General features: G+C 32.5%; 11 protein-coding genes across 14 annotated transcripts; 5 read left to right on the plus strand and 6 right to left on the minus strand.

Annotated features, from left to right (window-relative positions):
• Positions 1 to 57: 57 nt before the first annotated feature.
• On the minus strand, positions 58 to 1507 carry LOC111676091 (zinc finger protein-like 1 homolog). Its single transcript, XM_023436979.2, has 5 exons — positions 1241 to 1507; positions 1068 to 1179; positions 803 to 996; positions 482 to 737; positions 58 to 410 (listed from the first exon to the last, which is right to left on the minus strand). Exons 1-5 carry the CDS (start codon positions 1340 to 1342, stop codon positions 118 to 120), a joined length of 957 nt encoding a protein of 318 aa, XP_023292747.2. The 5' UTR covers positions 1343 to 1507; the 3' UTR covers positions 58 to 117.
• A 209-nt stretch (positions 1508 to 1716) lies between these two features.
• On the minus strand, positions 1717 to 3199 carry LOC111676142 (probable DNA-directed RNA polymerase III subunit RPC6). 2 transcript variants are annotated; one of them, XM_023437038.2, is made up of 5 exons: positions 3171 to 3199; positions 2869 to 2910; positions 2397 to 2810; positions 2080 to 2331; positions 1717 to 2022 (listed from the first exon to the last, which is right to left on the minus strand). In XM_023437038.2, exons 3-5 carry the CDS (start codon positions 2787 to 2789, stop codon positions 1786 to 1788), a joined length of 882 nt encoding a protein of 293 aa, XP_023292806.1. In that variant the 5' UTR covers positions 2790 to 2810; positions 2869 to 2910; positions 3171 to 3199; the 3' UTR covers positions 1717 to 1785. The 2 variants fall into 2 exon arrangements, with proteins under 2 accessions (XP_023292806.1, XP_023292805.1); XM_023437037.2 differs by having other exon boundaries at positions 3017 to 3172.
• On the plus strand, positions 2962 to 3863 carry LOC111676143 (protein YAE1). Its single transcript, XM_023437039.2, has 2 exons — positions 2962 to 3143; positions 3376 to 3863. Exons 1-2 carry the CDS (start codon positions 3054 to 3056, stop codon positions 3742 to 3744), a joined length of 459 nt encoding a protein of 152 aa, XP_023292807.2. The 5' UTR covers positions 2962 to 3053; the 3' UTR covers positions 3745 to 3863.
• LOC111676141 (26S proteasome regulatory subunit 4) lies at positions 3668 to 5405 on the minus strand. Its single transcript, XM_023437035.2, has 3 exons — positions 5247 to 5405; positions 4212 to 5183; positions 3668 to 4159 (listed from the first exon to the last, which is right to left on the minus strand). The coding sequence occupies exons 1-3, from the start codon at positions 5247 to 5249 to the stop codon at positions 3815 to 3817; spliced, it is 1320 nt and encodes a 439-aa protein (XP_023292803.1). The 5' UTR covers positions 5250 to 5405; the 3' UTR covers positions 3668 to 3814.
• Positions 5406 to 5737: 332 nt separating this feature from the next.
• Positions 5738 to 6649, plus strand: LOC111676131 (signal recognition particle 14 kDa protein). Its single transcript, XM_023437023.2, has 4 exons — positions 5738 to 5854; positions 5915 to 5987; positions 6203 to 6303; positions 6369 to 6649. Exons 1-4 carry the CDS (start codon positions 5831 to 5833, stop codon positions 6498 to 6500), a joined length of 330 nt encoding a protein of 109 aa, XP_023292791.2. The 5' UTR covers positions 5738 to 5830; the 3' UTR covers positions 6501 to 6649.
• LOC111676130 (endoribonuclease Dcr-1) lies at positions 6611 to 15193 on the minus strand. The gene is made up of 9 exons (XM_023437022.2): positions 14463 to 15193; positions 12026 to 14141; positions 11427 to 11963; positions 9999 to 11364; positions 8238 to 9595; positions 8036 to 8171; positions 7343 to 7980; positions 7034 to 7275; positions 6611 to 6967 (listed from the first exon to the last, which is right to left on the minus strand). Exons 1-9 carry the CDS (start codon positions 15080 to 15082, stop codon positions 6799 to 6801), a joined length of 7182 nt encoding a protein of 2393 aa, XP_023292790.2. The 5' UTR covers positions 15083 to 15193; the 3' UTR covers positions 6611 to 6798.
• Positions 15194 to 16264: 1071 nt separating this feature from the next.
• LOC111676096 lies at positions 16265 to 18245 on the plus strand. 2 transcript variants are annotated; one of them, XM_046949288.1, is made up of 2 exons: positions 16265 to 17878; positions 18151 to 18245. In XM_046949288.1, the coding sequence occupies exons 1-2, from the start codon at positions 16487 to 16489 to the stop codon at positions 18214 to 18216; spliced, it is 1458 nt and encodes a 485-aa protein (XP_046805244.1). In that variant the 5' UTR covers positions 16265 to 16486; the 3' UTR covers positions 18217 to 18245. The 2 variants fall into 2 exon arrangements, with proteins under 2 accessions (XP_046805244.1, XP_023292752.2); XM_023436984.2 differs by having other exon boundaries at positions 16268 to 18037.
• Positions 18246 to 18595: 350 nt separating this feature from the next.
• On the plus strand, positions 18596 to 19582 carry LOC111676082 (chromobox protein homolog 3). Its single transcript, XM_023436967.2, has 2 exons — positions 18596 to 19399; positions 19499 to 19582. Exon 1 carries the CDS (start codon positions 18708 to 18710, stop codon positions 19380 to 19382), a length of 675 nt encoding a protein of 224 aa, XP_023292735.1. The 5' UTR covers positions 18596 to 18707; the 3' UTR covers positions 19383 to 19399; positions 19499 to 19582.
• LOC111676081 (mitochondrial GTPase 1) lies at positions 19463 to 21122 on the minus strand. Its single transcript, XM_023436966.2, has one exon. The coding sequence runs from the start codon at positions 20410 to 20412 to the stop codon at positions 19471 to 19473; it is 942 nt and encodes a 313-aa protein (XP_023292734.2). The 5' UTR covers positions 20413 to 21122; the 3' UTR covers positions 19463 to 19470.
• Positions 21123 to 21336: 214 nt separating this feature from the next.
• On the plus strand, positions 21337 to 23125 carry LOC111676094 (twinfilin). The gene is made up of 4 exons (XM_023436982.2): positions 21337 to 21625; positions 21700 to 21777; positions 21853 to 22628; positions 22709 to 23125. The coding sequence occupies exons 1-4, from the start codon at positions 21601 to 21603 to the stop codon at positions 22862 to 22864; spliced, it is 1035 nt and encodes a 344-aa protein (XP_023292750.2). The 5' UTR covers positions 21337 to 21600; the 3' UTR covers positions 22865 to 23125.
• Positions 23126 to 23220: 95 nt separating this feature from the next.
• Positions 23221 to 24760, minus strand: LOC111676097 (RPII140-upstream gene protein). 2 transcript variants are annotated; one of them, XM_046950436.1, is made up of 6 exons: positions 24515 to 24760; positions 24292 to 24457; positions 24149 to 24237; positions 23813 to 24083; positions 23641 to 23747; positions 23221 to 23562 (listed from the first exon to the last, which is right to left on the minus strand). In XM_046950436.1, the coding sequence occupies exons 1-5, from the start codon at positions 24682 to 24684 to the stop codon at positions 23655 to 23657; spliced, it is 789 nt and encodes a 262-aa protein (XP_046806392.1). In that variant the 5' UTR covers positions 24685 to 24760; the 3' UTR covers positions 23221 to 23562; positions 23641 to 23654. The 2 variants fall into 2 exon arrangements, with proteins under 2 accessions (XP_046806392.1, XP_023292753.2); XM_023436985.2 differs by lacking the exon at positions 23221 to 23562 and having other exon boundaries at positions 23598 to 23747.
• Between the last annotated feature and the right edge of the window lie 1179 nt (positions 24761 to 25939).

Raw genomic sequence — 25939 nt, forward strand, 5'->3', positions numbered from 1 at the left:
TACTTCAAAAAATACGTTGGATTTTAAGCGAAAGCAGAACGAACAAAACGACATAAATTGTTATTAAATTTTAACTTATTTAATATATTATGTTTCTCTTCAAAAACATGCAATTTATTATTCATAATGTCTAGGCTTAGGGTTGGGATTATTCCATGCATCCTCTAAGGAATCCTGAGAACCGCCACGACCAAAAGCAGCCATCAAATAAATGAGTACAACAAATGCCAAAATACCGCTAAGAACCAAAAACCAAGTACGTCTCCAAGGTGGCCTAGAGGAGGGCGCATAGAAACGCCTAGACCAGCGTGAAAATATTTCAGCTGGTGTACGTCTAGCATATTTATTTTCATCACGATCTGCACCACCAATGGGCGATTGGCGGGGTAACAAGGGTCGACGACTGCTAGCTGCTCGTTTTGAATTTGTTTTTCTTTAACATATTTCTTATAAGTAAATTAAATAAAATTGTCAAACTTACCATGAATATCAGCATTTGAGGGTGGATTAAATGCGTCCATAAGTAACACGGAATGTGGACTATCTTGCTTCAGGGTGGTGTTAGCGAAAGCACCATTCGCCTTGGAACGTTCCAAAGTATTATTTTGGTTAGAATTGTTGCTATTGTTATGATGTATCTTGGTCATACTACTCGTAGCTGCTGAGACAGGTGTGGATGAGTTTGTTGCTGTTTTTGAAGAAACACTTTTTGGATTCTGTACCGATTCTTCATTCAACTTAACAAAAATTTATTAAAAATTTATTAATTAAAACAACAAATAAATTTTAAGTTTAAATTTACCAATGCTAAACCCAAGCCATTGCGCCCCCAATTAGCTTGTACTAATTGTTGTTTTAAAGCATCTCCCACCGGCGAGACCAAATTGGATGTGGGAAATATTTCATTTTTACATGTAGGGCACTGATGGCCACTGGGAGCAGTGTTTGTTGGCAAAGCCGATTGTCTAGCATTCAAACAGTCCCAATGAAAGACATCTATTTTGAGAATTGAGAACATTTTTAATGAAATAAGTATTAACGCCACATCGAATTGTAAGAGTACTTACGATAACACACCAAACGCACACATTCTCCTTCTTCCAAGCCCGTTGAGCACAATGTACAATTTGATACGTAGTCACTATCTCTAAGCCATTGTAAATATGATTGTACAATACACTATTAAAAAAAGTTATTTGTAATTGTTTGCATTTTTTTTTTTGTAATTGGGAATACCTACCTTTGGGTGGCTCTGTACCATACAGTACTCACAAACATTTACGCGATGTTCAAAACAAAATTGATTCGTCACTTGACGTTTGGGACATTTGCACAAACCCATTTTTTAAACACTTTCGCTTTATCTCGTTTCAATTTCAAGTATTTGAAATAAATTTTCTTCTCTAAATACTGCAATTTAATTTATTAGATTTCTTAAAAAATTAATAATTATATTTTTTGCATTTTCTCTTTGTCGTCGTAAAGGAATTTCGTTTGTCAATTTATGTTTTTGACAGGCCACGTCAAGATGATTAATTTTGGCCGTTTTTACACTATAAAAAAATTAAGTTTATAAAACCGTTAAGTTGCAGTTGAAGTTGTTGAAGAGTTTTGAGTTTAGCAGCAAATTATGTATTTACGAAGAATATTAATAAACATAATTTGTTTATGTATATAACTCCTTAATTTTTGCCAGATAATTGAAACGCTCTTAGAATGATGAATATAGTTTTATATATTTGTTAGTTTTTATTAAAACCTCATTATTTTAACACTATATTATGATTAGTCCAACCATTCTTTCATATATTGACATTTTGTAGGTGTTACATCACCACATCTAGAACAATTCTTAATTACCGGACAAATACCACATGGCATTTGAACTAGACCTGGGGGAGGTAAGGGCGAATTAATGGCTCTATAAACATACACACTATCTGACATGAGAATACGCTCGGCATTACCATCATATACCACTGTTTTCAATATGGTTTCCAAATCATCTTCATCTAAATTTACCTATAAGACAAAATCAGTTTTTTTAAAAAAGAATAAATTTCCCTGCCTGAAACTCACCTTACTTATACCCAAATCGGATATAAACTTGTGTACCTCTTTAACTGTGCAACAAGATAATTGTTTAAATGCCAAAGGGCCTTCTCCTTTTTTTAAAGCATTATCACGTTTCATTTGTAGGAAACGCAAACATTGTTGATTTAATACATCAACAAATTCCGCTTCAAAATCTTGATCTTGATACCAAGCACCACCGGTAACTGAACGATCTGGTTCGAGGTTGTATAACATGTAAACCTTTTTTTTACTAGCCTAAAAAATAAGATTACAAATAAATGCTTTGGAAGTAATTCTAAAATCTTTTAAAGAAATCTTACATTCACTGATTTTACAGCTTTAATAAGTTTTTTCGTTTCCAAATTTTTTAATATTTTGTTTAATTGAGTCATGTTTAAGTTGGATTGTATGCGAATATCTCGTATCCATATTCCTTTGTTGCCACCCTCTTCTATAATACCATAAACTATTTTCTCTTCATTATCGGCATCTTTTGGCAATACACTCTTTTTTGGATCTTTTGATCGATAGAATAATTTATCGCCCTTTTTTAATATTTCAATTGATCCCTGCTTTAGCAGTTTATTGAGTCCTTCCATTCGGATTGCAGGTGGAATATCGGGTAAACCTTTTTCTAGATCATCATTATTTGCTCCAGCTGGAATTCCTTGTATTAAAGCCAATAGCTGATGTGAAGTATCATCTGATGACATTGTGTTTTTGTTTAAACTAATCTAAATATTGTAAATGCATTAAATAAGATGTTGAATTTAAATTCGTTTCTCATATTACCTTCCTTTTACCTTATACTGTTATTAATTCTGTAAAACCGACCTAAAATAGAACATGTTTTTAACAAAATGTCAAAATGAGTAAAGAAAACAAATGACGAAAAAGAATAACAAGAACAAGCACATTTCGGCATAACTTTAAACAAAACCTTATTTTAGAAACAAATTAAATGCAATTTCACAAAAATGTTAGCAATGAGTGATGAAGCTGATTTCACGGATTTCCACGAAGTTAACGAAAATAATTTTGAGCAAATAAAAAACAAAGCAACCAAGGTAAATATAAACAAATTCAGAACGTACTCTACAAAACACGGTCAGATGGAAAATGAAACTAATACAGTTGCCAGATTATTTAAATTGCATGTTATTGAAGGGACAATTTATTGGGAATTGTTTTCTATTTTATATATGTGTATATACCTGGGATTTTTTCTTCTTCACTAAGAAGATTACTTCAAAAAATCCTAATTTGTAAACATTTTGAAAAAATATATATATTTTTCAGATTGGTTATGCCGACGGTGTAAATGATGGTCGTGAAAGTGTTTTTCAAAATGGATTTGATCAAGGCTATAAAGATGGCCTACGGACAAGTTTCGATTTGGAAAAATTTCGGTATTTTTTCAAAAATTTAAACATCGACAAAATAAAGGATAAAGATTTGCTTAAAGAAAAGGAGGCATATAAAAATCTTCAAATAACAGAATCAAAATCCCATCTGCATTTTAAATATCTAAATCACCCTGATGATAGTTTAGATTTTATATCACAAAAGCAACATGAATATGTCGAAAAAATAATGGAAAAGTTCACACAAGAATTGCCCAAGGCAACAGATTTATTGAAAGTGCAGTCGCATACAGATTTTATGTAAAAAGTTCTTATTTAAGATCTTTTTGTTTTCGTTTTATTAAATTGTAAATGTAATATTATATAATAATGATTTATAAATAAAGACCTTCGGGAGTGCCCTCTTTTTTCCGGTACAAAACACTTTCCTTAGATTTTTTAAAGTCCTCGTTAGTAACTTTCATACGTCTTTCACGAAGAGCCATTAAACCAGCTTCAGTGCATATAGCTTTGATGTCGGCACCAGATAAATCATCCTTGGCCATGATTAATTCGCTGAGGTTGACATCTTCGGCTAAGGTCATACGTGATGTATGAATATTGAAAATGCGACGTTTGGTTTTTTCATCGGGCAGGGGAAATTCTATTTTACGATCAATACGACCGGGACGAATAAGAGCAGGATCCAAAGTTTCGATACGGTTTGTGGCCATAATAACCTAATCAAAAAAAAGTTATATTTTTGTCTAATAAGAGAATTATATTCCTTACCTTCACATCTCCTCTGGAATCAAAACCGTCCAATTGATTCAACAATTCCAACATAGTTCTTTGAATTTCTCTTTCACCACCCGAATTGGAATCGTAACGTTTAGTACCTACAGCATCAATTTCATCAATGAATACAATGGAAGGAGCATGTTCTTCGGCGACACGGAAAAGTTCCCTGACTAATTTTGGTCCATCACCTAAATATTTTTGAATTAATTCAGAGCCTACAACGCGCAAAAACGTAGCAGACGTCTGGTTAGCGACTGCTTTTGCCAAAAGTGTTTTGCCAGTTCCGGGTGGTCCATATAAAATAACACCCTTGGGTGGCTTTATTCCCATTTCTTCATAATACTCTGGATGTGTTAAAGGTAGTTCCACCGATTCCTTAATTTCTTGAATTTGAGTATCCAAACCACCAATATCAGCATAAGTTTCCTGCGGAGCCTTTTCTAACTTCATTACGGTCACCATGGGATCTGTGTCATCACTGAGAACACCGACTACAGCATGAACTTTGTGATTCAACAACACCGAGCAACCAGGCTCGAGTTGATCTTTATCAACAAATGACAATATACTAACATAATGTTCCGAACCCACACTGGTCGATACTATGGCATGATTATCGTCAATAATCTCTTCCAAATTACCAACCGACATGGGTGTGCCTCTCAAATCGTCGACCTTGGAACGTTCTTCTTCATTTTTCTCATCCTGGGGCTTGAGGCGTTCCTGGTTGCGTATGAATTCCTCCTCCATCATCAGATAATCCTTGATGCGTTCCAATTTTAATAGCTTCAAACGGCATCGCGTATGAGGAGTCACTTGGGGCAATTTCATAGCCGCATCAGGACCCTTTGCACGCTTCTTCTTTTTGCCCACACGAGTTGGGATTGGAGGCTCGTACTTCTTCTTTTTGTCTTTGTCATCTTTTTTATCACCAGATCCCCCTTGAGCCGATTGATTTTGACCCTTGAAGATTTTTTAAAGTTCCATTAAATATTCTTTATCTTTAAAACATTTATGTATAATTACCATTTTTCCTTTGTGTATTTTAAACAATTATTATTGAAAAATTAGAATTTATTTTACTTTTATTCTGCTGTTTTTTCTTTTCTGCAATGCTAACACAATCGGCTAAAAATTTTGTTTGTCATGGCAAATGCCACGGTTGTCTAAAATTGTAGTAAATATATTGTCCATATCATTCAATTCAAATCATACACAAACATGTTAACTACAATTGGTACCACAACTACTGACGACAATGGTTTTATATACATATATTTTATATGGTGGAATTTCAATAGAAAAGTGTTAATCATAAAAATATATAATTTATTTTTATGAAAAAGTGAGTAATAAAAACATATTTTACTTCATATGCAACTAAATTAAAAATGATGAATTATTATTATATGCGAAAGCGTTTTCATTATATACCATTAAAAATCGGCCATCACTGACTACAACAACCAACTTTTCTTGCCGAGTTGTACAAAATAGTAGTCAAATCACATATTACTTTATTTTTCGAACAGTTTTCTTCTGTAGTTTACTGTCATTTTGACTTTTGGTGTTTTCTTTTTCTTGTGAACGGAACCTGCCAACGCATAAAAATGGTTTTGCTTGATAATTCTTCAGTAATTATATTGTTTTTATATGTAAAATTAAGTGATTTAATAAATCCTTTTTAATTTCAGTTTATAATACGTTTGCAGAAGCTGGCTACTTCAGCGAAAATAGATTCCTCTTTCACTGTCACATTTAAAAGATGTAAGTACCTGAAATGCTATACAAAAGACCCAATAGGGAAAGTTTCTACGAACACTTATATCCACTATGGGGGATGTCTTCTTTTATACTACTTTTCGAAATTTTAAGTTCTTCTAATTATTATGACCCTAGGAGGTAGCATATTAAATTTGCGACCTCTTCCATAATTTCTGTGCAAATTATTTAAAAACTTGTTTGTGTTTAATTATCATTAGACAATGGTCATGATAAACCAAAGCCCCGCGAAGGAAACCCTGCCTTACCCGAGCCCGAAGAATACATGTGTCTGGTGAGAGCTCAATCAAAATCAAAAAAGGTATTTAATTTTTTTAGATCTGTTTACAAAATTTGATTTTATTAAATTGTTCTATGTTGATCCAGCTTTCGACGGTGGTTAAACATGAGGACGTCCCCAAAATGATGACTATGTATGCACAATTCATGAAAAGTAATATGGATGGTTTAAAGCGCGTTAAAAAAGTTAAAAGTAAAGCCAAAGCCGCTAAGGGCTAAAAACAGTACATATATTCGATTCCTTCTGATTACTTTAACCTAGCATTTAACGTTAATTTTTTAATATTCTAAAGTCGTATAAAACCATGAAATAAATAAAACAAAAGGTATTTGTTAAAAGAATTTTAAAAAATATCACTAAAACATAATGATGGTATTATTTGAAATTTTTTTTGCGGCATTAACACACAATGACATGTATATTTATAATTACAAACTATCTACTAAACGACATTAAGACTTAATAAATAGATAAGAGGGTAATATTAAAAACGAAAATTGGGACTTATGAATTCGATTATACTCGTTTTTCTATTAAACCCTTTTTCTTTAATTGACGTAAAGCACATTTTGCAGCAGTACATTTAGCTATTCGATAGTTCCTACCAATTCCTCTATAAGTACCCTTGCAAAAAACTTCAACAGTAACGCGAACACGACGTCCGTCAGCCAGCTTTTCAGGTTTACTGAAATAGAAAAGGCAAACTAATAACAACTCAAATTCAAGATAATAGATAAAAACTAAAACTTACCCGAATTTTGCAGTTTCAGGCTCTAATTCTAGCAATTCTCGTATGGGAGATTTTGGCACAGAATTGCTAAATTGTTCTATCTCAGGACGCATCATATTGTAGTAAACTAGCCATACAGCATCTAGGGACATATTCGAATCTAAGAATATGGCACCTGCTACGGATTCAAAGACATCGCCCAACGCTTTTGGAACCTCAACATCTTCAGCATCATCACATTCCTCTTCGGACAGCAAATAGTACTTAAATTATATTTTATGTGTGTTAGAGTAAATAGAACGAAATTGTCCAAATGGTTTGCGATCTCACCTCTTCGCTTATACTATGACCATTTTCAGTTTGGATACGCACAAAACGGTCAATAACTTCATTGAGACCAGGAGACAAATGTCTGAAATATTTGTGAAAGCCATGTCTAACTGCTAATGAGGCAAATATGGTATTATTGACTAATGCTGAGCGTAAATCGGTTAAGGCTCCCGGAGAATGTTGTCTAGGATCTTCATATAAATGACGCGTTATCAAATAATCCAGTACAGCGTCCCCCAAAAATTCGAGACGTTGATAACAGTCTGTCAATCTATTTGGTGTATAAGAAGCATGGGTCATGGCTTGTAATAAATATGACCTGTCACGAAATTTATAACCTAAATTTTTTTCAAATTCATCATATCCCTCCAGTAAAGCGTCCAGCGCTTTTTCTGCATTTGGTATATAGTGTAACAGTGGAGATTTTGGAGGAGTCCATGAACCATAAACGGTTATCATTCCTTCGTTGTCAGGTAAAGTAGTACCGGGCTGTCTTACTTTTTCTGAATCAAACGGCACACGTTCGTATGGTATTACACGAATGCCTAACCAAGCCATAAAAAGTAATGCTCCTCTTAGACCACACTCAATAAGATATGCTCCTATTAAAGCCTCAACGCAATCGGCAACAGATTTATCTGTAAATTAAAATAGATAAGGGTGATTCGTTGCATTTCAAATGTTGATAGCTACCTGGTATACTATGCTGTGATACTAGATTATATGGTATAAAACAAGAAAACTCTAAAGGAACAAAATTTGGATCATCCCAATCGTGGTTCGCTGTTGTTGTATTACCACCGTTTCCTTCTCCTATATCATCCTGATCCTAAAACAATAAAATGGTTTAATAATAAATTGTTTACACGTAAAAGTAATCTTTTCGCCCTCATACCGAAAAATTGCAACCCCATTCATCCGCCTTTTTACGAACCAATTCACAAATTTCAGCATTGGTAAGCTTTTTAATGTTGACTAAATCAACTAAACTCCAATAGTGTGGAGGTATTTTGGCTTCTATTAATGCCTTTTCTAATTCTTTGGGTACATAATAACAAGGCGGCAGCCAATTGTCGCTTGGCTCAAATTTCGTTGCAATCATATATTCACCCAAAAGTTTTCGCCTGCCCAAGCGATACAGATTTAAGTTGGCAACTTGTTTTGAACGCAAATGACTTAATTTTCCCTCGTGCACATTTTCATATGTAATATACAAGTACGTGGTAATAGCATATTTCAGGAAGGAGTCACCTATGGTTTCCAGTCTTTCCAAGTTTATACCATCATTTGCATTTGACATGGTCAGGGCTTGTAGTATAATACTGGGGCTAGGTCCTGGATGTGTAGACAAATCAGGTTGATAATCAAAACTAAAATTCTCTACAGGAAAATGTTTTAAATTTTTGCTATATTCATTTGAGAAATCTTTCAAGTCATTTTCTTTTTTATATTCCTTCCCTTGGCTTTCGAAGTCAATACGTATTAGTTTATTTCCTGTCTCGGACAAAATAATTTCTCGAGAGTCATTGAAATTATCGAATAAATCTCCACACCCATCAATTGTATACAACTCTTCGTGATGTTGGCTTAACCACTTCAAATTAAAAGAGAGCAACGCATCAAGAGATAAGGCTTTATTAGTTGCTTGACCGTTTTCTAGCAAGATCATTAATTCCTCATTGCTTGCGTAAGGTATAAATTGCTTATAAGTATCCAAACACAATTCCAATGCGCTTTTATCTTTACTGGATTCTTTAGTTTTCGCTGGTAGTTTTATGTTGCGATCATACTCAACCAACATACCCGAATTTCGTATATCATAAATTAATTGCTGTGTTGATTTTTTAAATTGTTCAATAGATTGTTTTAAGTTTTCCGAAATTTCATGTTTAATGTCCTTAAAATTATAACCAACTTGAAGATTTTTGGTTTCCTGATAATCTCGATCATTGGCCTTTGTAGCTTGTATGATCGAAAGTTGTTTATTTAATTTTTCTATATCCTGTTCGGTTTCTATTGTTTCAGCTTCATTCTTTGAAGTTATAATTATGTCATCTTCATCGGTAGACTCAGTGTTGTCTATCATTTCAACATCACTGTCGAAACTTGATTCGGCGTATGATATATCAGAATCATAGTATGCAAAAACAGGTTCTTGTTTTTTTGCTTTAGGTTTTTTTTGAGGCAAATCTTCTTTTTCATCCAACTGTATGTCGGTAAATGTAGGGGATGTGGCCCTTGCTGCCTTTTCACCTAAAAATTTTAATAATGATAAATATGAGATATATCAACAATAGATATAACATAATATCCCAGCAAAACATGGTAATGACTTGTACTTAATTAACAACACTTCTTCAATGACTACTACTTATTGTCTGCATTACTTAGAGTAAGTCTAGTAATAACTTACAAATTATATATTATAACAATCACAAAAATATCAAATAAATGTGATTATCACACAATCAGATGACACTCACACCACAACCCCATACACATTTAATCGGCTCTCACAATCAATTAATTGATTGTACGAAAAACTGATACGAAACTGATTTATTTTCAGTCGATCTTGTCTCTAATGTCATCCCCGTGTTGCTAGGATACTTACTCTTATTTTTTTTAATGAATTATGATAGTTATGTTAACTTACTAATTTTATAGGACACTGGAATTAAATCATCCAAGACTTCATCATAGTCCTCATCATCCGTATCGGAGGTGTAACATCGATAATCTAAATTATTAGCCATTTCATTTGACCATGTACCTATTTCGACAAAACCAGCAGCTTCTTCGTCTGCATTGCACTCTTCATCCATTGATGTCTTATCCAATTTGTCCGATTTTAATAAATCCTCAAGATTTTCAACATCATTATCTTTTTGTTCAAAATTTTCTCCGTTTGATGGTTTCTCGCCATTGTCATTATCATCATCAGAATTTTTAAGTTTATTGGCCTTTGTTTTCTTCAAAACATCACTTAAGCTCCATCCAAAATCCAACATCGGCCATTCTTTATCTTCATCCAATTCAATTTTTCCTAAACCCATATCTCTTACGACTTTTTTGCGTATATCATCAGCTAAAAGTAGACCGTTTATTCTATAAAGAATGCACGGTAGGCAAACTGCCGTGCGCCACAATGATGCTGGAAATGGATGCACAGTACACAGTTCTGGCACAAGAATTTGCTTTAACTCCAAATTTTCACGCTTAGCTCGTTTAGTTGCCTCAGTACTTGTTGGTAAAGCAACACCCTTACGATTGACATATCGTGGTGTTAGGAAATTTAATCTAGCACTAGTGTGGTCTACATCTAACAATGGTTGTTTTGGATGAATTTTCAACCCGTATTTTAGATAATAATAATGCATAAATGTGCGATATTTCTTGCTGGGAAACATGCTTAAAGGAGACAATTGTTGACATATTTCGGCCACATAGAAATAGTGAGGTTGATCTTGATTACGATACCAGGGCATTACAACGGCATCGTTAAATTTATCCGCAGAGAATTCTTTGGCATGACGTTCTTCTTCGGGCACTGGAGTAGGCATCATATTGGCGTTCTGTTCTATAAGCTCTAAAAATTGCCAATCGATAGTCTTGTCATCATCTGTTGTTTTGACCGTGGGCACTATGAATACACAGTTTTCGGTCGACTCTGGATCGAAAAGCATTAAAAACTTTTTCAAACGCAATACTTTTGTGAATGTATAGTTGATAAATGTGTTTATGCATGAAATTTGCTTCTCCGTTAATATCACACGTTTAGGATGTAAAACCAAAGAAACCTTAACTTCCCCTGAACGTGTAAATATGGGAAATGAACTAACTTTTGGTATTTTCTTTAGAGTTAATATGCCGAAACCTTGCAGAGCATCTTCTGGCGGATATATTTTGCGGCCTCTGGTATTTTGTTCCTCCGGTATAGGACATTGTAGAGTAAGATCCAATAAATACAAGTAACATGGTACGCCAGCAATAGGTCGACAATCGCAAAACTCTGAAGCAATCTTAAATTATTTCGAAATAATACCTAAACTCTTTTTTTCTGTTTACGAAAAGGAGAACTTACCCTTTTGTAATAGTATTGTCTTCGCTTTGTAGTACCCGGCCTCGGTTCAGAATTTTCCATTACAATTTTTTCATCTTGTTCTTCTAATTCAAAATTTTCCCAATCTGACTCAATCGCTCTGAACCCTTCCTTACCTATTGGCTGTAAGTTGTCATCTAATTCTCCAGATTTATGCAACTCTATGCAGGCCTGTAACGCAGCGATTCTTCGCGCCAATATATGTGTAGGCATTGGTAAACCAACAATGTCATACTTTAAAGGTGAATTAATTGGCAATCGTATGGTGTACTGGTACATTGTTATGTTATTACGCTTGGTGTGGGCACAACGCCACAGTGGCGTCAGTTTAGTAAAGGTATCACTTGGCAATTTAGCACAGTATTTATTTACCAATGCTATGGAATTACTTAAATCAACCGAAGCTCCCGTCAGTAGACGAGCTAAAGGTTTATACGGTTTAATACAATTGTTAAAAATATCAGCTTGCCTGTGTTCATTTTCAGGAGGTTCGACATTGGCGCATTTTTGTAGAAGCATCTTAAAAAAATTATTCCAGATTTGATAGATAAAACCTATAAATTTTACTTTTTTCTATTTACCTTTTCAATTTCCCTATATTCTGCCATTTGCTGTACAATTGTATTTGTTGTATTGTCCATATTTTCAAACTGCTTGATTTCGGCCATATATTGACTATTATCTTCAATATTTAATTCGTGGAGCATACAGAAAAACTTTTTCTTTTCCCTTACTTTTGGTATAGCTTTTGATGCTTCTTCATGCATATGTTTGCCCATATTTTCCAAGTTTTTCAGAGCATCATCAATATCAAAAACTTTATAATCATCATTTATTATTGATGAGCTAGAAGTTTCGTTTTTAGAATCTAGATTATGTTTATCGCAAAGAGATTCGTTTATGTTACTATCACCGCTACTATTTCTTTCATCTACATTAATATCTTTATCAATATTGTATGATTGTATCACAGATTTATCGGAATTAAAGCTTTGATTTAAACTAATGGAATCAATTAAAGTGTTTTTTTCGCCTTCATTCAATACTGTTTTGTTGGAGCTGTTCTCATGTTTAATCTCGACATCATTATTTACCAGATCGTTTTTCGATATATCTTCTAAAGCTAAAGTTTCTTCTTTGATTTCTTTCAAAATTAAATCGCTATTAGTTGTAGAAGGCTTTGAGGGATGTTTGTTAGTTATCACTTCTGGATTTAATATTTTGATTGTGCCTTTGCTGGAACCATATATAAACTTTTGTTTCGTACAAATACCATTAATTTGATTGTTCTCTTCTTCTTTACTGTCGTCGTCTTCATCTCCTTTTTCCGAATTATCTGAATCTGTTATGGAGTTGTCTTCATCCTCTTCTAAACTACATACTAAACGATGGCTACTATCTTTGATTTGTTCATTTGTGGCCGCCAAATTTATTAAGTCTTTCCAGTCAGATGCAACTAATACTACGTGATAAGCTGGTACCGCTCTAGCCCTTCCCTTACATTGAACATAACTACGATATGTAGTGGGTGGATCCCATCTAACTACCAAATTACATTTAGGGACATCTATTCCCTCTTCTAGAACAGAAGTACCAATTAAAACGTTACAATCGTGCATGCGAAAGCGTTTCAGAACTTCTTCTTGTCGACGATGCTCCGCTTCAGCTTCTTTTGGCTCTGTTACTGGGTCGGCTACTCGGTCTGTGGTGAATTGACATTTAATAAACTTTAAATCGGGATCGTGTCTACTCATTTCGGCCAGCAATTCAAATAGTACACGAGCTGAGTAGTTTGAATTACAAAATATTATAGAACACAACGTGTCCGCGGCATCGTGTTGATCACGATGATGGCGTCGAAATGGGCGTCTTTTGGGCCGATTATGATTATGACTAGAGGAATGGCGACGATTTGTTATCGGTTGGACATTATTTAAAATTGTAGAATCATCAGTCTTTATATTATTGCTTACAGTTTTACTTTCAACTTCTGTACCAGAATTTAATTTTTCATTTATACTTTTCGTTTGAAATTCAGGTTTAACAATCGAATCAAGATTCTCAACAATAGATCGAGATTCTAGCTGTTGTTTCTCAACGGCCTGTTCAACCGAATGACACTTGGTTTCGAGAATGCGAGTAAGTTTTTGAAAATCCATTGTATCCAATTCTAAACTTATGCGTTTCATTGTATCATTTTTACTTGTATTTTCATCCGGCTTAAATAGTCGTAAAACTTCCAAGAGTCTTAATACCTTTGGACTGGAATAATTCTCAACGCACTCTTTATGATTATTCTTAAATTTTCGAAAATTTTGCTCACATATTGCGTGCACTTCTAAAAGTGCTGTATTCACTAGACATAGTAGAATATAGTGTCGCTCGTGCGGAGTTTTTATCTTTTGTTTCTCTATGCGTTGATACATATTAAAAGCCACTCTGTCGGCGGACCACGGACCCATTTCCAATAAAACTTGCAACATTATATCTAAAAACTCTAGTGGTTCCTTTTTAGGATCTGGAATGTCTTTAAGTTCTTCTAGGAATTCATCGGTGCTATAAATTTCAAAGGGATCGTAACGATGGTCCGTAAGAAATGCCTTACGAGTTAATAGAATGTCTTGAAGTAACAAACACAATTCACTTTGTTTATAAGGAGCACATTGGACAATGAATTCAAAAGGTTTGGCACAATATCTGAGAGATGATAATAAAATTAAAGGAGTCATCATTATGAATTTTAAATTGGTTTGTATATTTAATTACTTTAAATAGATTTTAATATTTTAGGAATAATAAAAAAATAAGAATGGAATAATAATAAAACTAAGAATGGCCAATTTTCAGGAGTTTAAGTCGATACGATTAATACATAGATCTCAAGATATATCAATTTGAAAATGTGGGTATTGACATAACGGTTAACAAAATAAGTTTTTGCTTGCAGAATGTGTTGGAAAAAGCCTAGTGGTTCTTTTATTCAAACATGTAATATTTTTGGAAATGATTCACACTTACCTTAATACTGTAACTATATCACTTGCCGTTTCCGTTTTACATTGTACTGTACTTTCCAAAGTATTAAGCATTGCTGAAAGTTCTGCTAATGCACAACCGGCACTATGTAAAGGCCCGGCTAAACCCAATACCTTTGGCATGTACTTCAATTCTTTGGGTTTGTAAAAATTCTTAAATATTGCTATAATATCTGGCTGAACAACATCCTGATGGCAGTCTTCCAATACTAATAGATTTATATTTTCTATTTTGATTTTATTTTCTTGCAACAATTCCAAACAAGTTTGAGGATGTAGAATATAAACATGATAATCCATTGGTAGTTCAATACTTGATGCCGCAGAAGTTTCTTGATACACTTTCAGATCAGTTAAATGCAGCAACATGGTGAACATGGCGGGTGCATTGTTAACACTTAGATAAATACTTATTTTTGTTTCTTGGGTGCTTTTAACACGGCCTACTTCTTGCAACAACTTGAGAGCGATAAATTCTTTGGAAGACTTATGACCCAAACATATCATCGTGTTACGTTCAAAAGCTGCTGCTAAAAGTTCGACTTGATAGTCCCGAGGACTAAAAACAGCCGTATGTAAGTTATCACACCAATGAAAAGACATGGTGGACTTATAAATAAATAAAATTAGAGAAGGAAATTCTAAGTTTTTTAACACAGCGGCTGTTTGATTTTTGCAAAAAAAAACTTTTATCAGCAAAATGTGACAGTCGAACGAATGACAACAAAAGCATATTTTACCGATACACTCAACAAAATAAGTTAAGGTTTTAAAATTTAATTTACATACAATGTAATTTATCCAGACTATATGTAAAGTGATATGTATATATTTTTATATCCAAAAAAGATTCACTAATTTTTATAACTGGGAGGTAAAATAACAATATTGTGGTTCAATCATCGATGTTGGAAATCTTTATTTGTTCCATAATTATATATAAAACGAAATGAGGATTACAAAGTGATTTCTATTAAGTTTTACTTAATTTTAATTTATTATATACATATATATAAATTGGGGTTCTATAGTTGAAACGAAAAGTCGACTTTTCGACTTTTTTCATTTAGTTAAAAGTCGACTTTTCGACTTTTTGCATATTATGAAAAGTCGACTTTTAGACTTTTCGACTATCAGTATTTTATAAATGGTCGACTTTTTGACTTTTTTCAACTTTTTGACTATTTTCGACTTTTTTCCTACTATTTTTTGATTTTTTCGACTTTCAGACTTTTTCCGACTTTTCGACTTTTTCCGACTTTTCGTTTTTTTCGACTTTTTGATTATTTTCGACTTTTTCCGACTATTTTTTTTCGAGTTTTTCCGACTATTTTAGAGTTTTTGACTCTTTTCCACTTTTTTTAAAATTAACGATTATTTTTTGACTTGTTTCTACAATTTTCGAGTTTTCGGCTTTTTCCGACTTTTCGACTTTTATTAACAAAATCGACTTTTCGACTTTTTTCACAGACGATAGTCGCGTTATCGACTTCTTTGGAACAATATAGTCGACTTCGACTTTCCGACTTTTTTCAACAAAAGGTCAATTGTTCGATTATTTGAAAGTCGATTTATAGAACCCTAATATAAATTAGATTTCAACTGATTTTCTTTGTTGTGAAAAATCGTAATAAACATTGTCGATGTCGCGTTTTTTTAAAAGTGATTTTTTCTTAAAGATATCTGGAATCTTTTTTACTCTTAAAGTTTGTTTGGCGATTACTTAAGGACTGAAATTCTCGGGCTATCCCGCGTTGGTTCAGAGAGCCCCAATCGTACTTCATAAACTAAGTTGGAACATCGAACCCATTTAAATGATTGCGTATTTGATTAACTATTAAAAACAAAAATAATATTTTGGTGACGCAAACGCACCTATTGTTAAGACAGCTGGTCTTGACAACTTAAAAAAACAAAAGAGAACTTGGCAAGGTACTGTGAAATAATAAACAATGAAAATTGCGGCTGTTTGAAATATATTCAATAAAAGATAGATGCAATTAAAACATGAGACGTTCCAAGGCACCATCGGAGTTAAAAAAAGCAAAACGTTTTTGTAGTTCTAAAGATCATGGTAATGATTGTAAAGACGCTGGTCATAGTTCAGATCCCGAGGACGAAAAATACAATTGGGGTTCTGGAAATCATAATGGTGAAATTAAAACGAACAATAATGAAAACAAACGAATTTTTAATATAGTGTGGCGCGATATATCTAATAAGAAACATAAAACTTGGAAGGGGGATGGAACGCTGGAGGTCAGTAATTTAACAACTAAAGCTATTTTAAGAGATGAAACTGGGAAATATATGGGTTGTTCAACAAAATTTAATAGAAGTGATATAGCTCCAGATTTTCAGATGGTTATAGGAGGTAAAGAAATTGAAATACAAAATGAAATCAAGGGAGAAGATGAATTGCTGGAACTCCGTAAGAGACAGGTTCGTAATCGCAACTGGGGTGAGGAAGAATGGATTTCTCCAGAAGATTTGGCTGAGGATGCAAAAAAACCCAAAGGAGGTTTTAAATTTAAACCCATTTTAACATTAAGACCCCCAGAAGTACCATCAAGTGTACAATTTAAAGAAAATGATAAATCTGATTGGGAAAAGAATGATTATCAAAAGCCGAGCGTTTCCAAATGCTACAACGAATCTTCATTGCGGACTTATGGAAATAATGATTCATGTAAAGAACTCCTATGTTTTATAAGAGCTTCAGAGTTGCAACAATTCCTTTTCCTAAAAGCATTCGAGTACTATTCATCAGTAAAACCAAAATTAACATTGGAAAATATCAAATCGCTTGATATATTTAATATTTTAAAACACATTTGTAATCATCCTTCCTTTATCAATAATAATTCTAGTACAAATGAATTAATGCGTCATCTACAACCCACTCTACCGGATTGGTCCGAAATGGGTCCTTTCGATTCGGGTAAATTGGAATTTGTTCAGTATTTTTTATCAGACCTAACAAAGTTGAAGCCTCAAAATTGCATTATTATTGCGAAAAATGCAAATGTCCTAAATATGCTGCAAGGTTTATGTAATTTTATGAATATTCAATGTTTTCGCTTACAAACAAATATTTCTAAAGATACCACCAATGAAGATGTTATAAATGAATTTTGTTCTACTAAAAAGATGATAAGCCAAGTTTTACTAGTAAATTCGATGGAAGATATTAATAATTTTAAGATTTCCACTTACTGTAAAAAAATTATAGTTTTTGAGGATGTTTTAAAATATATGAACATTTTTAACACGGTGAATGATTTCCAAGATACTGTTGTATACTATTTGGTAACTGCATTTTCGATTGAAGAATTAATACTTGTTGATAAAAATCTAGAAACTGACGAGGAGAGACTATTGGAACGTTTAGAAGAATTGGTAAATATATCAAATATGGACAATGATTGTTGTTATCTACATACGAAAATTGAATGTAATTGCTTTAAAGTAACAGAAGAAAGTGTTATTAAAAGCGATATTACATTTGCAAAGGAATGGCAACATTTTAAGCATCCTTTTAATATGGAACTTTTAAAGGTAGTTTTTTATAAACATAAACTATTAGTATAACAATAAAATTCAAAATATTTACTAATTAGTAAACAATTAATATTATATTATAGTTGATACTTTCCTTATTATATTTACAGATGTCTTTCTTGGAAAACTCGGCGGAAAATATTGTTTCAATTTTTTATAAAAATCATAAGAAGTAAATAAAACTGATCTTTATTTATTAAATTCATATACATACATAGATACATTTACTACAAGACTGGTATAATTAAAAATTGGGAGTTTTTAAACTGGCGTCTACAAAACTTGCTAAATTCCTGTGTGATATTTATTTTATTTTTTTTTTTTGCTGTAACATTAAAAGCCATTTTTCTCGAAATCTTTTTTGTAGTAACCAAAAGAACCAGAAACTTTAAAATTTGTTAAATTTTTTTAACGTATGGTAGAATATTTTTAACAGGCAAGTATTAGTGTTTGGTCCGAATATATTTCCTAATTAAAATGGGAGAATATAACCTTCGTCTGGCAACACCATTTTTAAAATGTAAATAAATGTTTGTGTTTATACAGTACCGCATCATCCAATAATAATTCCACCATTTTTTGTGACATTTACTTGTACACAAAAATTATTTTTGCACGGCATTTGTTGAGAAAAGTTTCAAAAATTTTTAAATCCGATTATAAAAAAATGGTGAAGAGCACACCAAAAGAAACTGGCTTTGTTGTGGAAAAAATCGTCGATAAAAGAATTACGCCGGAGGGTAAAGTTGAATATTTTATAAAATGGCGCGGTTATCCCAACTCGGACAATACTTGGGAGCCGGAAGAGAACTGTGACTGTCCAAAACTAATGCAGAAATTCGAAGAATCAAGAGCAAAATCTAAGAAACGCGGTGAAAAGAAGCCCAAGGTAGAGGAGATACAAAAACCCCGTGGCTATGAACGGGGCTTACCCATAGAACAAATTGTGGGAGCCACAGACACAAAAGGGGACATTTTCTATTTGGTGAAATGGCAGTTTTGTGATGAATTCGATCTAGTAGCCGGTTCAGAGTTAAAACAAAAAAACCCCGAATTTATTATCGATTTCTATGAGAAACGCTCTATTTACCAACGAAACATAAATGACCGTCTACTAGGTGTGCCTGACGAATTGAGAATCTTGAATGCTGACGGAAGTATGGGGTTATCTAGCGGTCCTGCTTTAACGGACGCGGCTGCGGATACGGTAGATATCACAATGCAACAGGATTTGAACGAAAGTGGAAATAGTGTCGACAGCAATGCAGTTTCATATTCCATACCAGTACCAGGAGTTGGTAATATTGCCATCGACGTACCTATGATACAACCTGGTGTATAAAAAATGTACATACACATGTATGTATATTTTTCTTTTAATTTCTTATTTTAATAAAAAAAAATAAACAAAACAAGTGGCATGTAATTTTTTAATATATTTCCTTATCTAAATTACAGGCACCTAATGCCTTCGTTCTAAAAAGCTTAATAAAATGTCTGGCAGAGTTCAAAATATCGGGCATAACTAATATTTGTCCATCACTTCTTTTAACTTTTCTTTGAACACCCATTTTATTGGCACATGATACCAGAACTTCCGATATATTGTCTGTAGGTTTTTCTAAACCCATTAGTGGAACATATTCGTAGCGTTCATGTCGGTTCAGCCAATATAGTAAGTAATCAGCAATTAGGTCTTCACCTACCAAATGATCCGGCAAACAACCTACCAGAGCTAATTTCATACCCATTTCATCACTGCTGATGCGAGGTTCCAAAATTCCAGGTGTGTCAATCATGTACATTAAAGGATCTTCACTTATTTTGATTTTTTCCATAACTGAGCGTGTAATTCCTGCTATACCACCCACTTGGGCTACAGCTTTTTTCTTCAGATAACGATTTCGCATAACATTAAGTAAAGAACTCTTGCCCACGTTTGGGACCCCAATTACCATTACACAGTAATCTTTCTCACCTTCTCTATTATATCGTCCGGAATTTGAGATTAATTCATTAGCTAAAGGCATCAATTTACGCATGCCGTTACATTGATGATCTTTGCAGTTTGTGAATATTACATGTTCCAAACGCTCTTGTTCCTTAAGTGCTCTGCTTATATACTTTTGATCTTTTGGGGATATTAAATCCTTCTTGTTTAGAACCAATATATGAGGCTTCACGCCGCCTGCTATTGTTTGTTGAAATTCTGGATTTCTACCGGAAAACGGAATTCGTGCATCATGTACTTCCAAAATACAATCCACCGACTTTAACTTCTGTTGCATTTGCTTTAAGCCCTTACCCATATGGCCGGGAAACCATCGAATGGCTTGCTTTGTGATTAGTTTATAACTCTGTCTGAAACTCATCTCCGTAAAGTACAAATGTTATTGATAATTTTGTAAATAAAACAAGGCTGTTAAATAATAAATTTGTTATGATTGAATTTACACATGCTGTGATGCCAGATATTTTTTATAACATTTTTCTGCATTATCAATAGATTTGCAAGGTGCGCTACCAAAATGCCAGGGTATCCAAATTTGCATAAAAATGTAGAACAAAGTAATAATATAGTTTCAGGAAATTTCGCAGGAGAATAATTTTAAAAACCCCAACTTCAATTATCAAATGCTAAAATGTACGAAGTGTAGTATTAATTTGGAAATTTTCGCTTCTTTTATAAATTTAATTAACCCATAAATAATTCATGTTTCATTTAATTTTAATTATTTCCCCATATTGTTATATCTTGATATAGAATTTGACAGTATGTCTACAATTGAAAGTAACAGCACGCCATCAAAATGCATGAACACAAATCAAAAGTGTAGTAGCAAAAAAATAAGATGTCCCGTTAACAGTACCTTTTGAAAAATATACTATGATTGATGCCGAACTGCCACCACCTTATGTAAATTCGCCTTGTGATTGTCAAAATTTTTCTTTTATTTTTCTTATTGTTTTTGTCGCTACTAAACCGTGGAGTGAGTAATAAATACAATTTTATGCCAAAATAGCACAAAAAAACGAAAGATAAAAAGTATACTAATAAAAATAAGCAGTTGTAATTCAGGTCTGAGTTGGGGAACAACTCTCGCGTCATCGTTTTTATTTTTTAAGGACGGTCAGGCTTGTGCTTGTTGCTGGGCTTTCGACAGAATTACTTCTCACCCCGCACTGATTTAATGCACTACTTCGTATAACTGTTCTTAGTTATGCGTTGTCTTCATTAAACGTGTGCTTTCGTTTTACCTCAGAGTGAGGTTATGTTTTTTATTGGTGGAGACCATAGAATACTCACGATATAACCTGGTGGAGACCATTTAAACTCGAATATAAACTGGTGGAGACCATTAAAACTCTGGAATTTTTTTTGATTATGATGATTCAATGATATAACTTTTTTATTTTTGTGGGATAACCTGGCAGTTTGTGAGTTTAATAACTCCGCCAACACACTTCAAAGTTAAAAAAAAAAAAAAAAAAAAAAAAAAAAATAAAAATAAGCAAAATTATTAATTAGAAAAATTTTAATAAAAATACATTAATAGAAAATGTCTCATCAAACCGGTATTAAAGGTAAGTACTTTCAAAACAAATAAGATAAAGTATACCTACTTAATGGACCCCCCGTATAATTTTCTTGTGTGCAGCCAACGAAAAACTATTGAAAGTCTTTGGAAAAGCTAAAAATGGAAAATTACGTGTCATTAAAGTATCTATTGAAAATGGTAATGTTTTAAATTATTTAAGCTGTATAATATTGGTATTTGTTAGTTTTGCACTTGAATTTTAAATTTTTATAGAGGAATTATCTTGCTCAACAACCGCGGACGTGAAAAAAGACTGGGAAAAAGATTTTGATAAACTTGTTGCTCCCTTAATTGAGGACAATGTACCGTGTTATATTTTATATCGTTTAGATAGTAAAACATCTTTAGGCTATGCCTGGCTCTTGCTAAGTTGGGTACCTGACACCGCTTCCATACGCCAGAAAATGGTTTATGCTTCCACTAAAGCTACGCTCAAACAAGAATTCGGGTCTGCTCATATCACTGAAGAGATACATGCCACTTCAAAGGATGAAACCACGTTGGAGGGTTATCAAAAGCATAAAAAAGCCTTTGCTGCTCCAGCTCCCTTAACTACACGTGAAGAAGAGATGGCTGAATTGCGAAAAACTGAAGTAAATACTGAAATAAATACCGACACACGCCATCAAACACTTGGTGGTATTTCATGTCCTCTATCGGATGCTACAAAACAAGCTGTTCTTGATTTATTAAGAGGATCATATGACTATTTACAATTTCGCATTGATCTAGAAGCCGAACAGATACATGTTTCACATGCTGCGGTTGTACCGTTATCAGATCTTCCCAAACAAATACCCGATGATCATGCTCGTTATCATTTGTATTTGTTTAAACATACTCATGAGGGTGATTATTTAGAATCCTTTGTCTTCATTTACTCAATGCCCGGTTACAACTGTTCCGTAAGAGAACGAATGATGTATTCTAGCTGTAAACAGCCATTTTTGGAAACCTTGCACTCGTTTGGCGTAGAAATAGCTAAGAAGGTAAATTAAAACAACAAAAGCTAATGATTGACTGTTAGTAAATGGAATACCAATATGATATTTATATTTTCTATTTTTAGCTGGAAATAGACTCTGGTTCTGAACTAACCGAAGATTTTCTTCAAGATGAATTACATCCAAAGAAAATGCTTCACCGACCGGCTTTTGCCAAACCAAAAGGTCCACCCAATCGTGGTGCTAAGCGATTAACTAAACCCCAAGAACAATCAACATAAATTTAATTTAGTATTTGAATAATTAGAAGTCTTTAGTTTTTCTTTTTATTTTATGTTCTCAATATGGTATTGTAAAATATCAATAGAAAGAAATTTTCTATTTAATTTCTTTGCATATTTAGACTGCTTACTGCTATTTATTTTTCTGAATGCTTTTCTTAGCCTTAAAATTGAAGTATTTTTGTGTTTGTATTTAATTATTTTGTGTGCATTATTTTTTTAAGAAAATTTATCGACTTGTTTTCATATTTTTATTTTTTTTATTAAAAATCTAAATTGGATATTTATTTTAATCTTTATAATAAATTTTTTTAAATATAAATATAGTATAATATTGTGTATTCTAATTTCTATTATTTTTTCAAATGATCGAAAATTTGTTTAAATGTTGAAAACCGTTAATATAATAGATTTTTGTTTTAAAATAATATATAAAAAAACAATTACAAATTTAATTTACATAGCTTTTAAACAAATTTTTTGCTTTCTCCTAAATTTCTTGAACGAAATTTACCAAACCTCAATAAACTGTGGATTCTTTTTTCATACCAAATTAATTTATTAAAAAATTCTTTAATGATTTTCGATTAAATCAGCTTTTGTTTATATGAGTTAATGTGTTTCCATTTATTATTGCCAATAAGATGAAAATACCCACAGATTGCAGTTTACGGAAATAAATACATAAGTACATACATCTGATTACATACATATAATGAAAATTTTTTATAAATTATTAATTTCTTTTTTTTACTTTATTATTCTAAAAAACTTACAAACAATAAACTTTTTATTTAACATTTTCTAGTGTAATTTTTTCACCAACCTTAGCATCATGAGCTTTTAGAAGTTCAGGTGTGGGTTCATCTTGTTCGGCAGCCAGCTAATAAATGTATCAAAATAGTTTTTATAAAATCTTTAACAAAAATAAATGTTATTAAGTATCACCTTATAAGATTCTGCAATTGCATCATCTCGGTTTGCCCGCCATTTGTATTGCCAATAGCGAACCTCTTCCATAGAAGTACCCGATAAATTTAATATTAACAGGGATACGGCTCCACCTGCGCCCCCTAAAACTCCACCTATAATGCCACCAGCGGTCATACCTCTAAGACCCATATTAAATTTGTACATAGCTCCCGATAAAGTGCCAGCTGCCAAATACTCATAAATGGAAGATTTTTCTCTGTAAACTGATACCAACGTGACAATACCACTAGAATGAAGGAGAAAATTTACAAAAAATGTTTTTTTTAACATAACATTTGATTTGTAACTTACTAGTACGAAGTAGTAAATAAGGCAACTCGCCAACCCCATTTAAAACCACCTTTAGCGAAATTCATTGTAAATTGATCTTGTAGTTTTCTCTATAGATAAAATAAAAATTAATTGAAATTTTCACGTATTCAATAATAGCTTACTTTAGCATCTAAATGAGATTTGAAAGCGGTTGCTTCATTATTTTCCATGAAATTCATGTAGGCCTGACGTGATTGTATAATACCGCCATAGATTGCACCTACTAAGAAACCCAAGAAACCGGCTTGATAAATTGAATTTAACTCTGCTGAAATTGCTCCAAATTCACTGTAAATTTAAACTACTTGCAGTACAACTGAAGTAAAGACATTTTGAAAGACTTACTCTACTTTAAATATTTCCTTAACTCTTTCCCAACCAGTTTCATTTGAGGGCGGACGTTGTACAAATGATTTGTATGTTCTGGTGTCTTTGGAGACTTTGTCGTGTTCATCGGAGTGTAGAGGTAATATACCAGCTATTAACCACTTTCCCCCGCTTCGTAAAAAACTCATTTTAATTTATGCTTCCAATATTAAAAATCACTTGTAAACACGCCAATTGCGATTTTTTCGAAATAACCTGCAGTTGCACAGCTGTTGCTTTTAGGTAAACAATTTATTACAGCTGTCTTAATCGTCAGTGTTGGTCAAAAAAAAAAAAAAAATGTGACATTTAAACATAATGTCGACTTTCAATAAAAAGGTGCAACTTACAAAAATATTTACCGTTGAATTTTCCATCTCTGTTTCAAAAAATAGATATTGTTGTAACTAATAAAGCGTGTAGTGAAAAATTAATATAATACTAATATTTAAATAAATTAATACATAAAAATGTATCTTAAAACCTGTATCAAAATAATGAAATTTATTAATATTGTTGTGTATTACAATATTCATCCGGGAAAATAATATATACGGTAATATAAAAACTATTGCGTTTTAGAAGATTGTAAACTAAAACTTTTGTTGGCGTATTTACTCTGAGTAATAACAAAATCTAAAAACATGTGCTCATAATCAGATAAGTTTCTGCAATATTTGATATTGATATTTTATAAATATTATAAATTATATTTTTCATTGGCTAATTAGTGTTACAAATTATTTACATCAGTAATCAAAATTATAATTTGAAGCAAAAACAAAAAATATGGCTTTTAGTTTATGAAACATCAAAATCTGTCACTAATTATGAGTGTAAATATTATAAAATTCTACAAATTTTTTTTCGGAATTAATCACTTGACCCAAACCCTTATTAAGGTTTTTCGAATAAAGAAAACAAACATTGAAATTAAATTGTGAGTAAAATAAAATACATTTTTCGACAAAATCGCAATAAAATTCTTTAAAAAAAGGCTCAAACAAATTTATTTCTTAATTGCCACTAATAATAGGTATTAATAAAAATAAATTATAAAAATTCAGAACTTGTTTTAAAAGCAACTAGTTCCAAAATAGAATTTTTTTCAGATTCTTGAAAAAAGGCCTTAGAACTATTGATGTCACCATTACTTCCGGAACTGTTTCTAGAAATATTGTTTTGGTTCTAAAAATCGTCTCAAAAGTTTTAAGGAAACTTGTTCTATGACACTTTTTATCGATTGTTACTACACTAGTTCAGAAGGATTCCAAAAACTCCATTTATTATAATTTTTGTTTTATGTTATAATTGCATTGTTTGTTATTCCATATTTGCTTCCAAAATGTACATGGTCTAACAATGGGCACATCTATCTTAAATGGCTATAATTTTAAAATTGAA

The sequence above is a fragment of the Lucilia cuprina genome, chromosome 4, assembly GCF_022045245.1.
Source record: "Lucilia cuprina isolate Lc7/37 chromosome 4, ASM2204524v1, whole genome shotgun sequence".
Taxonomy (NCBI): Eukaryota; Metazoa; Arthropoda; class Insecta; order Diptera; family Calliphoridae; genus Lucilia; species Lucilia cuprina.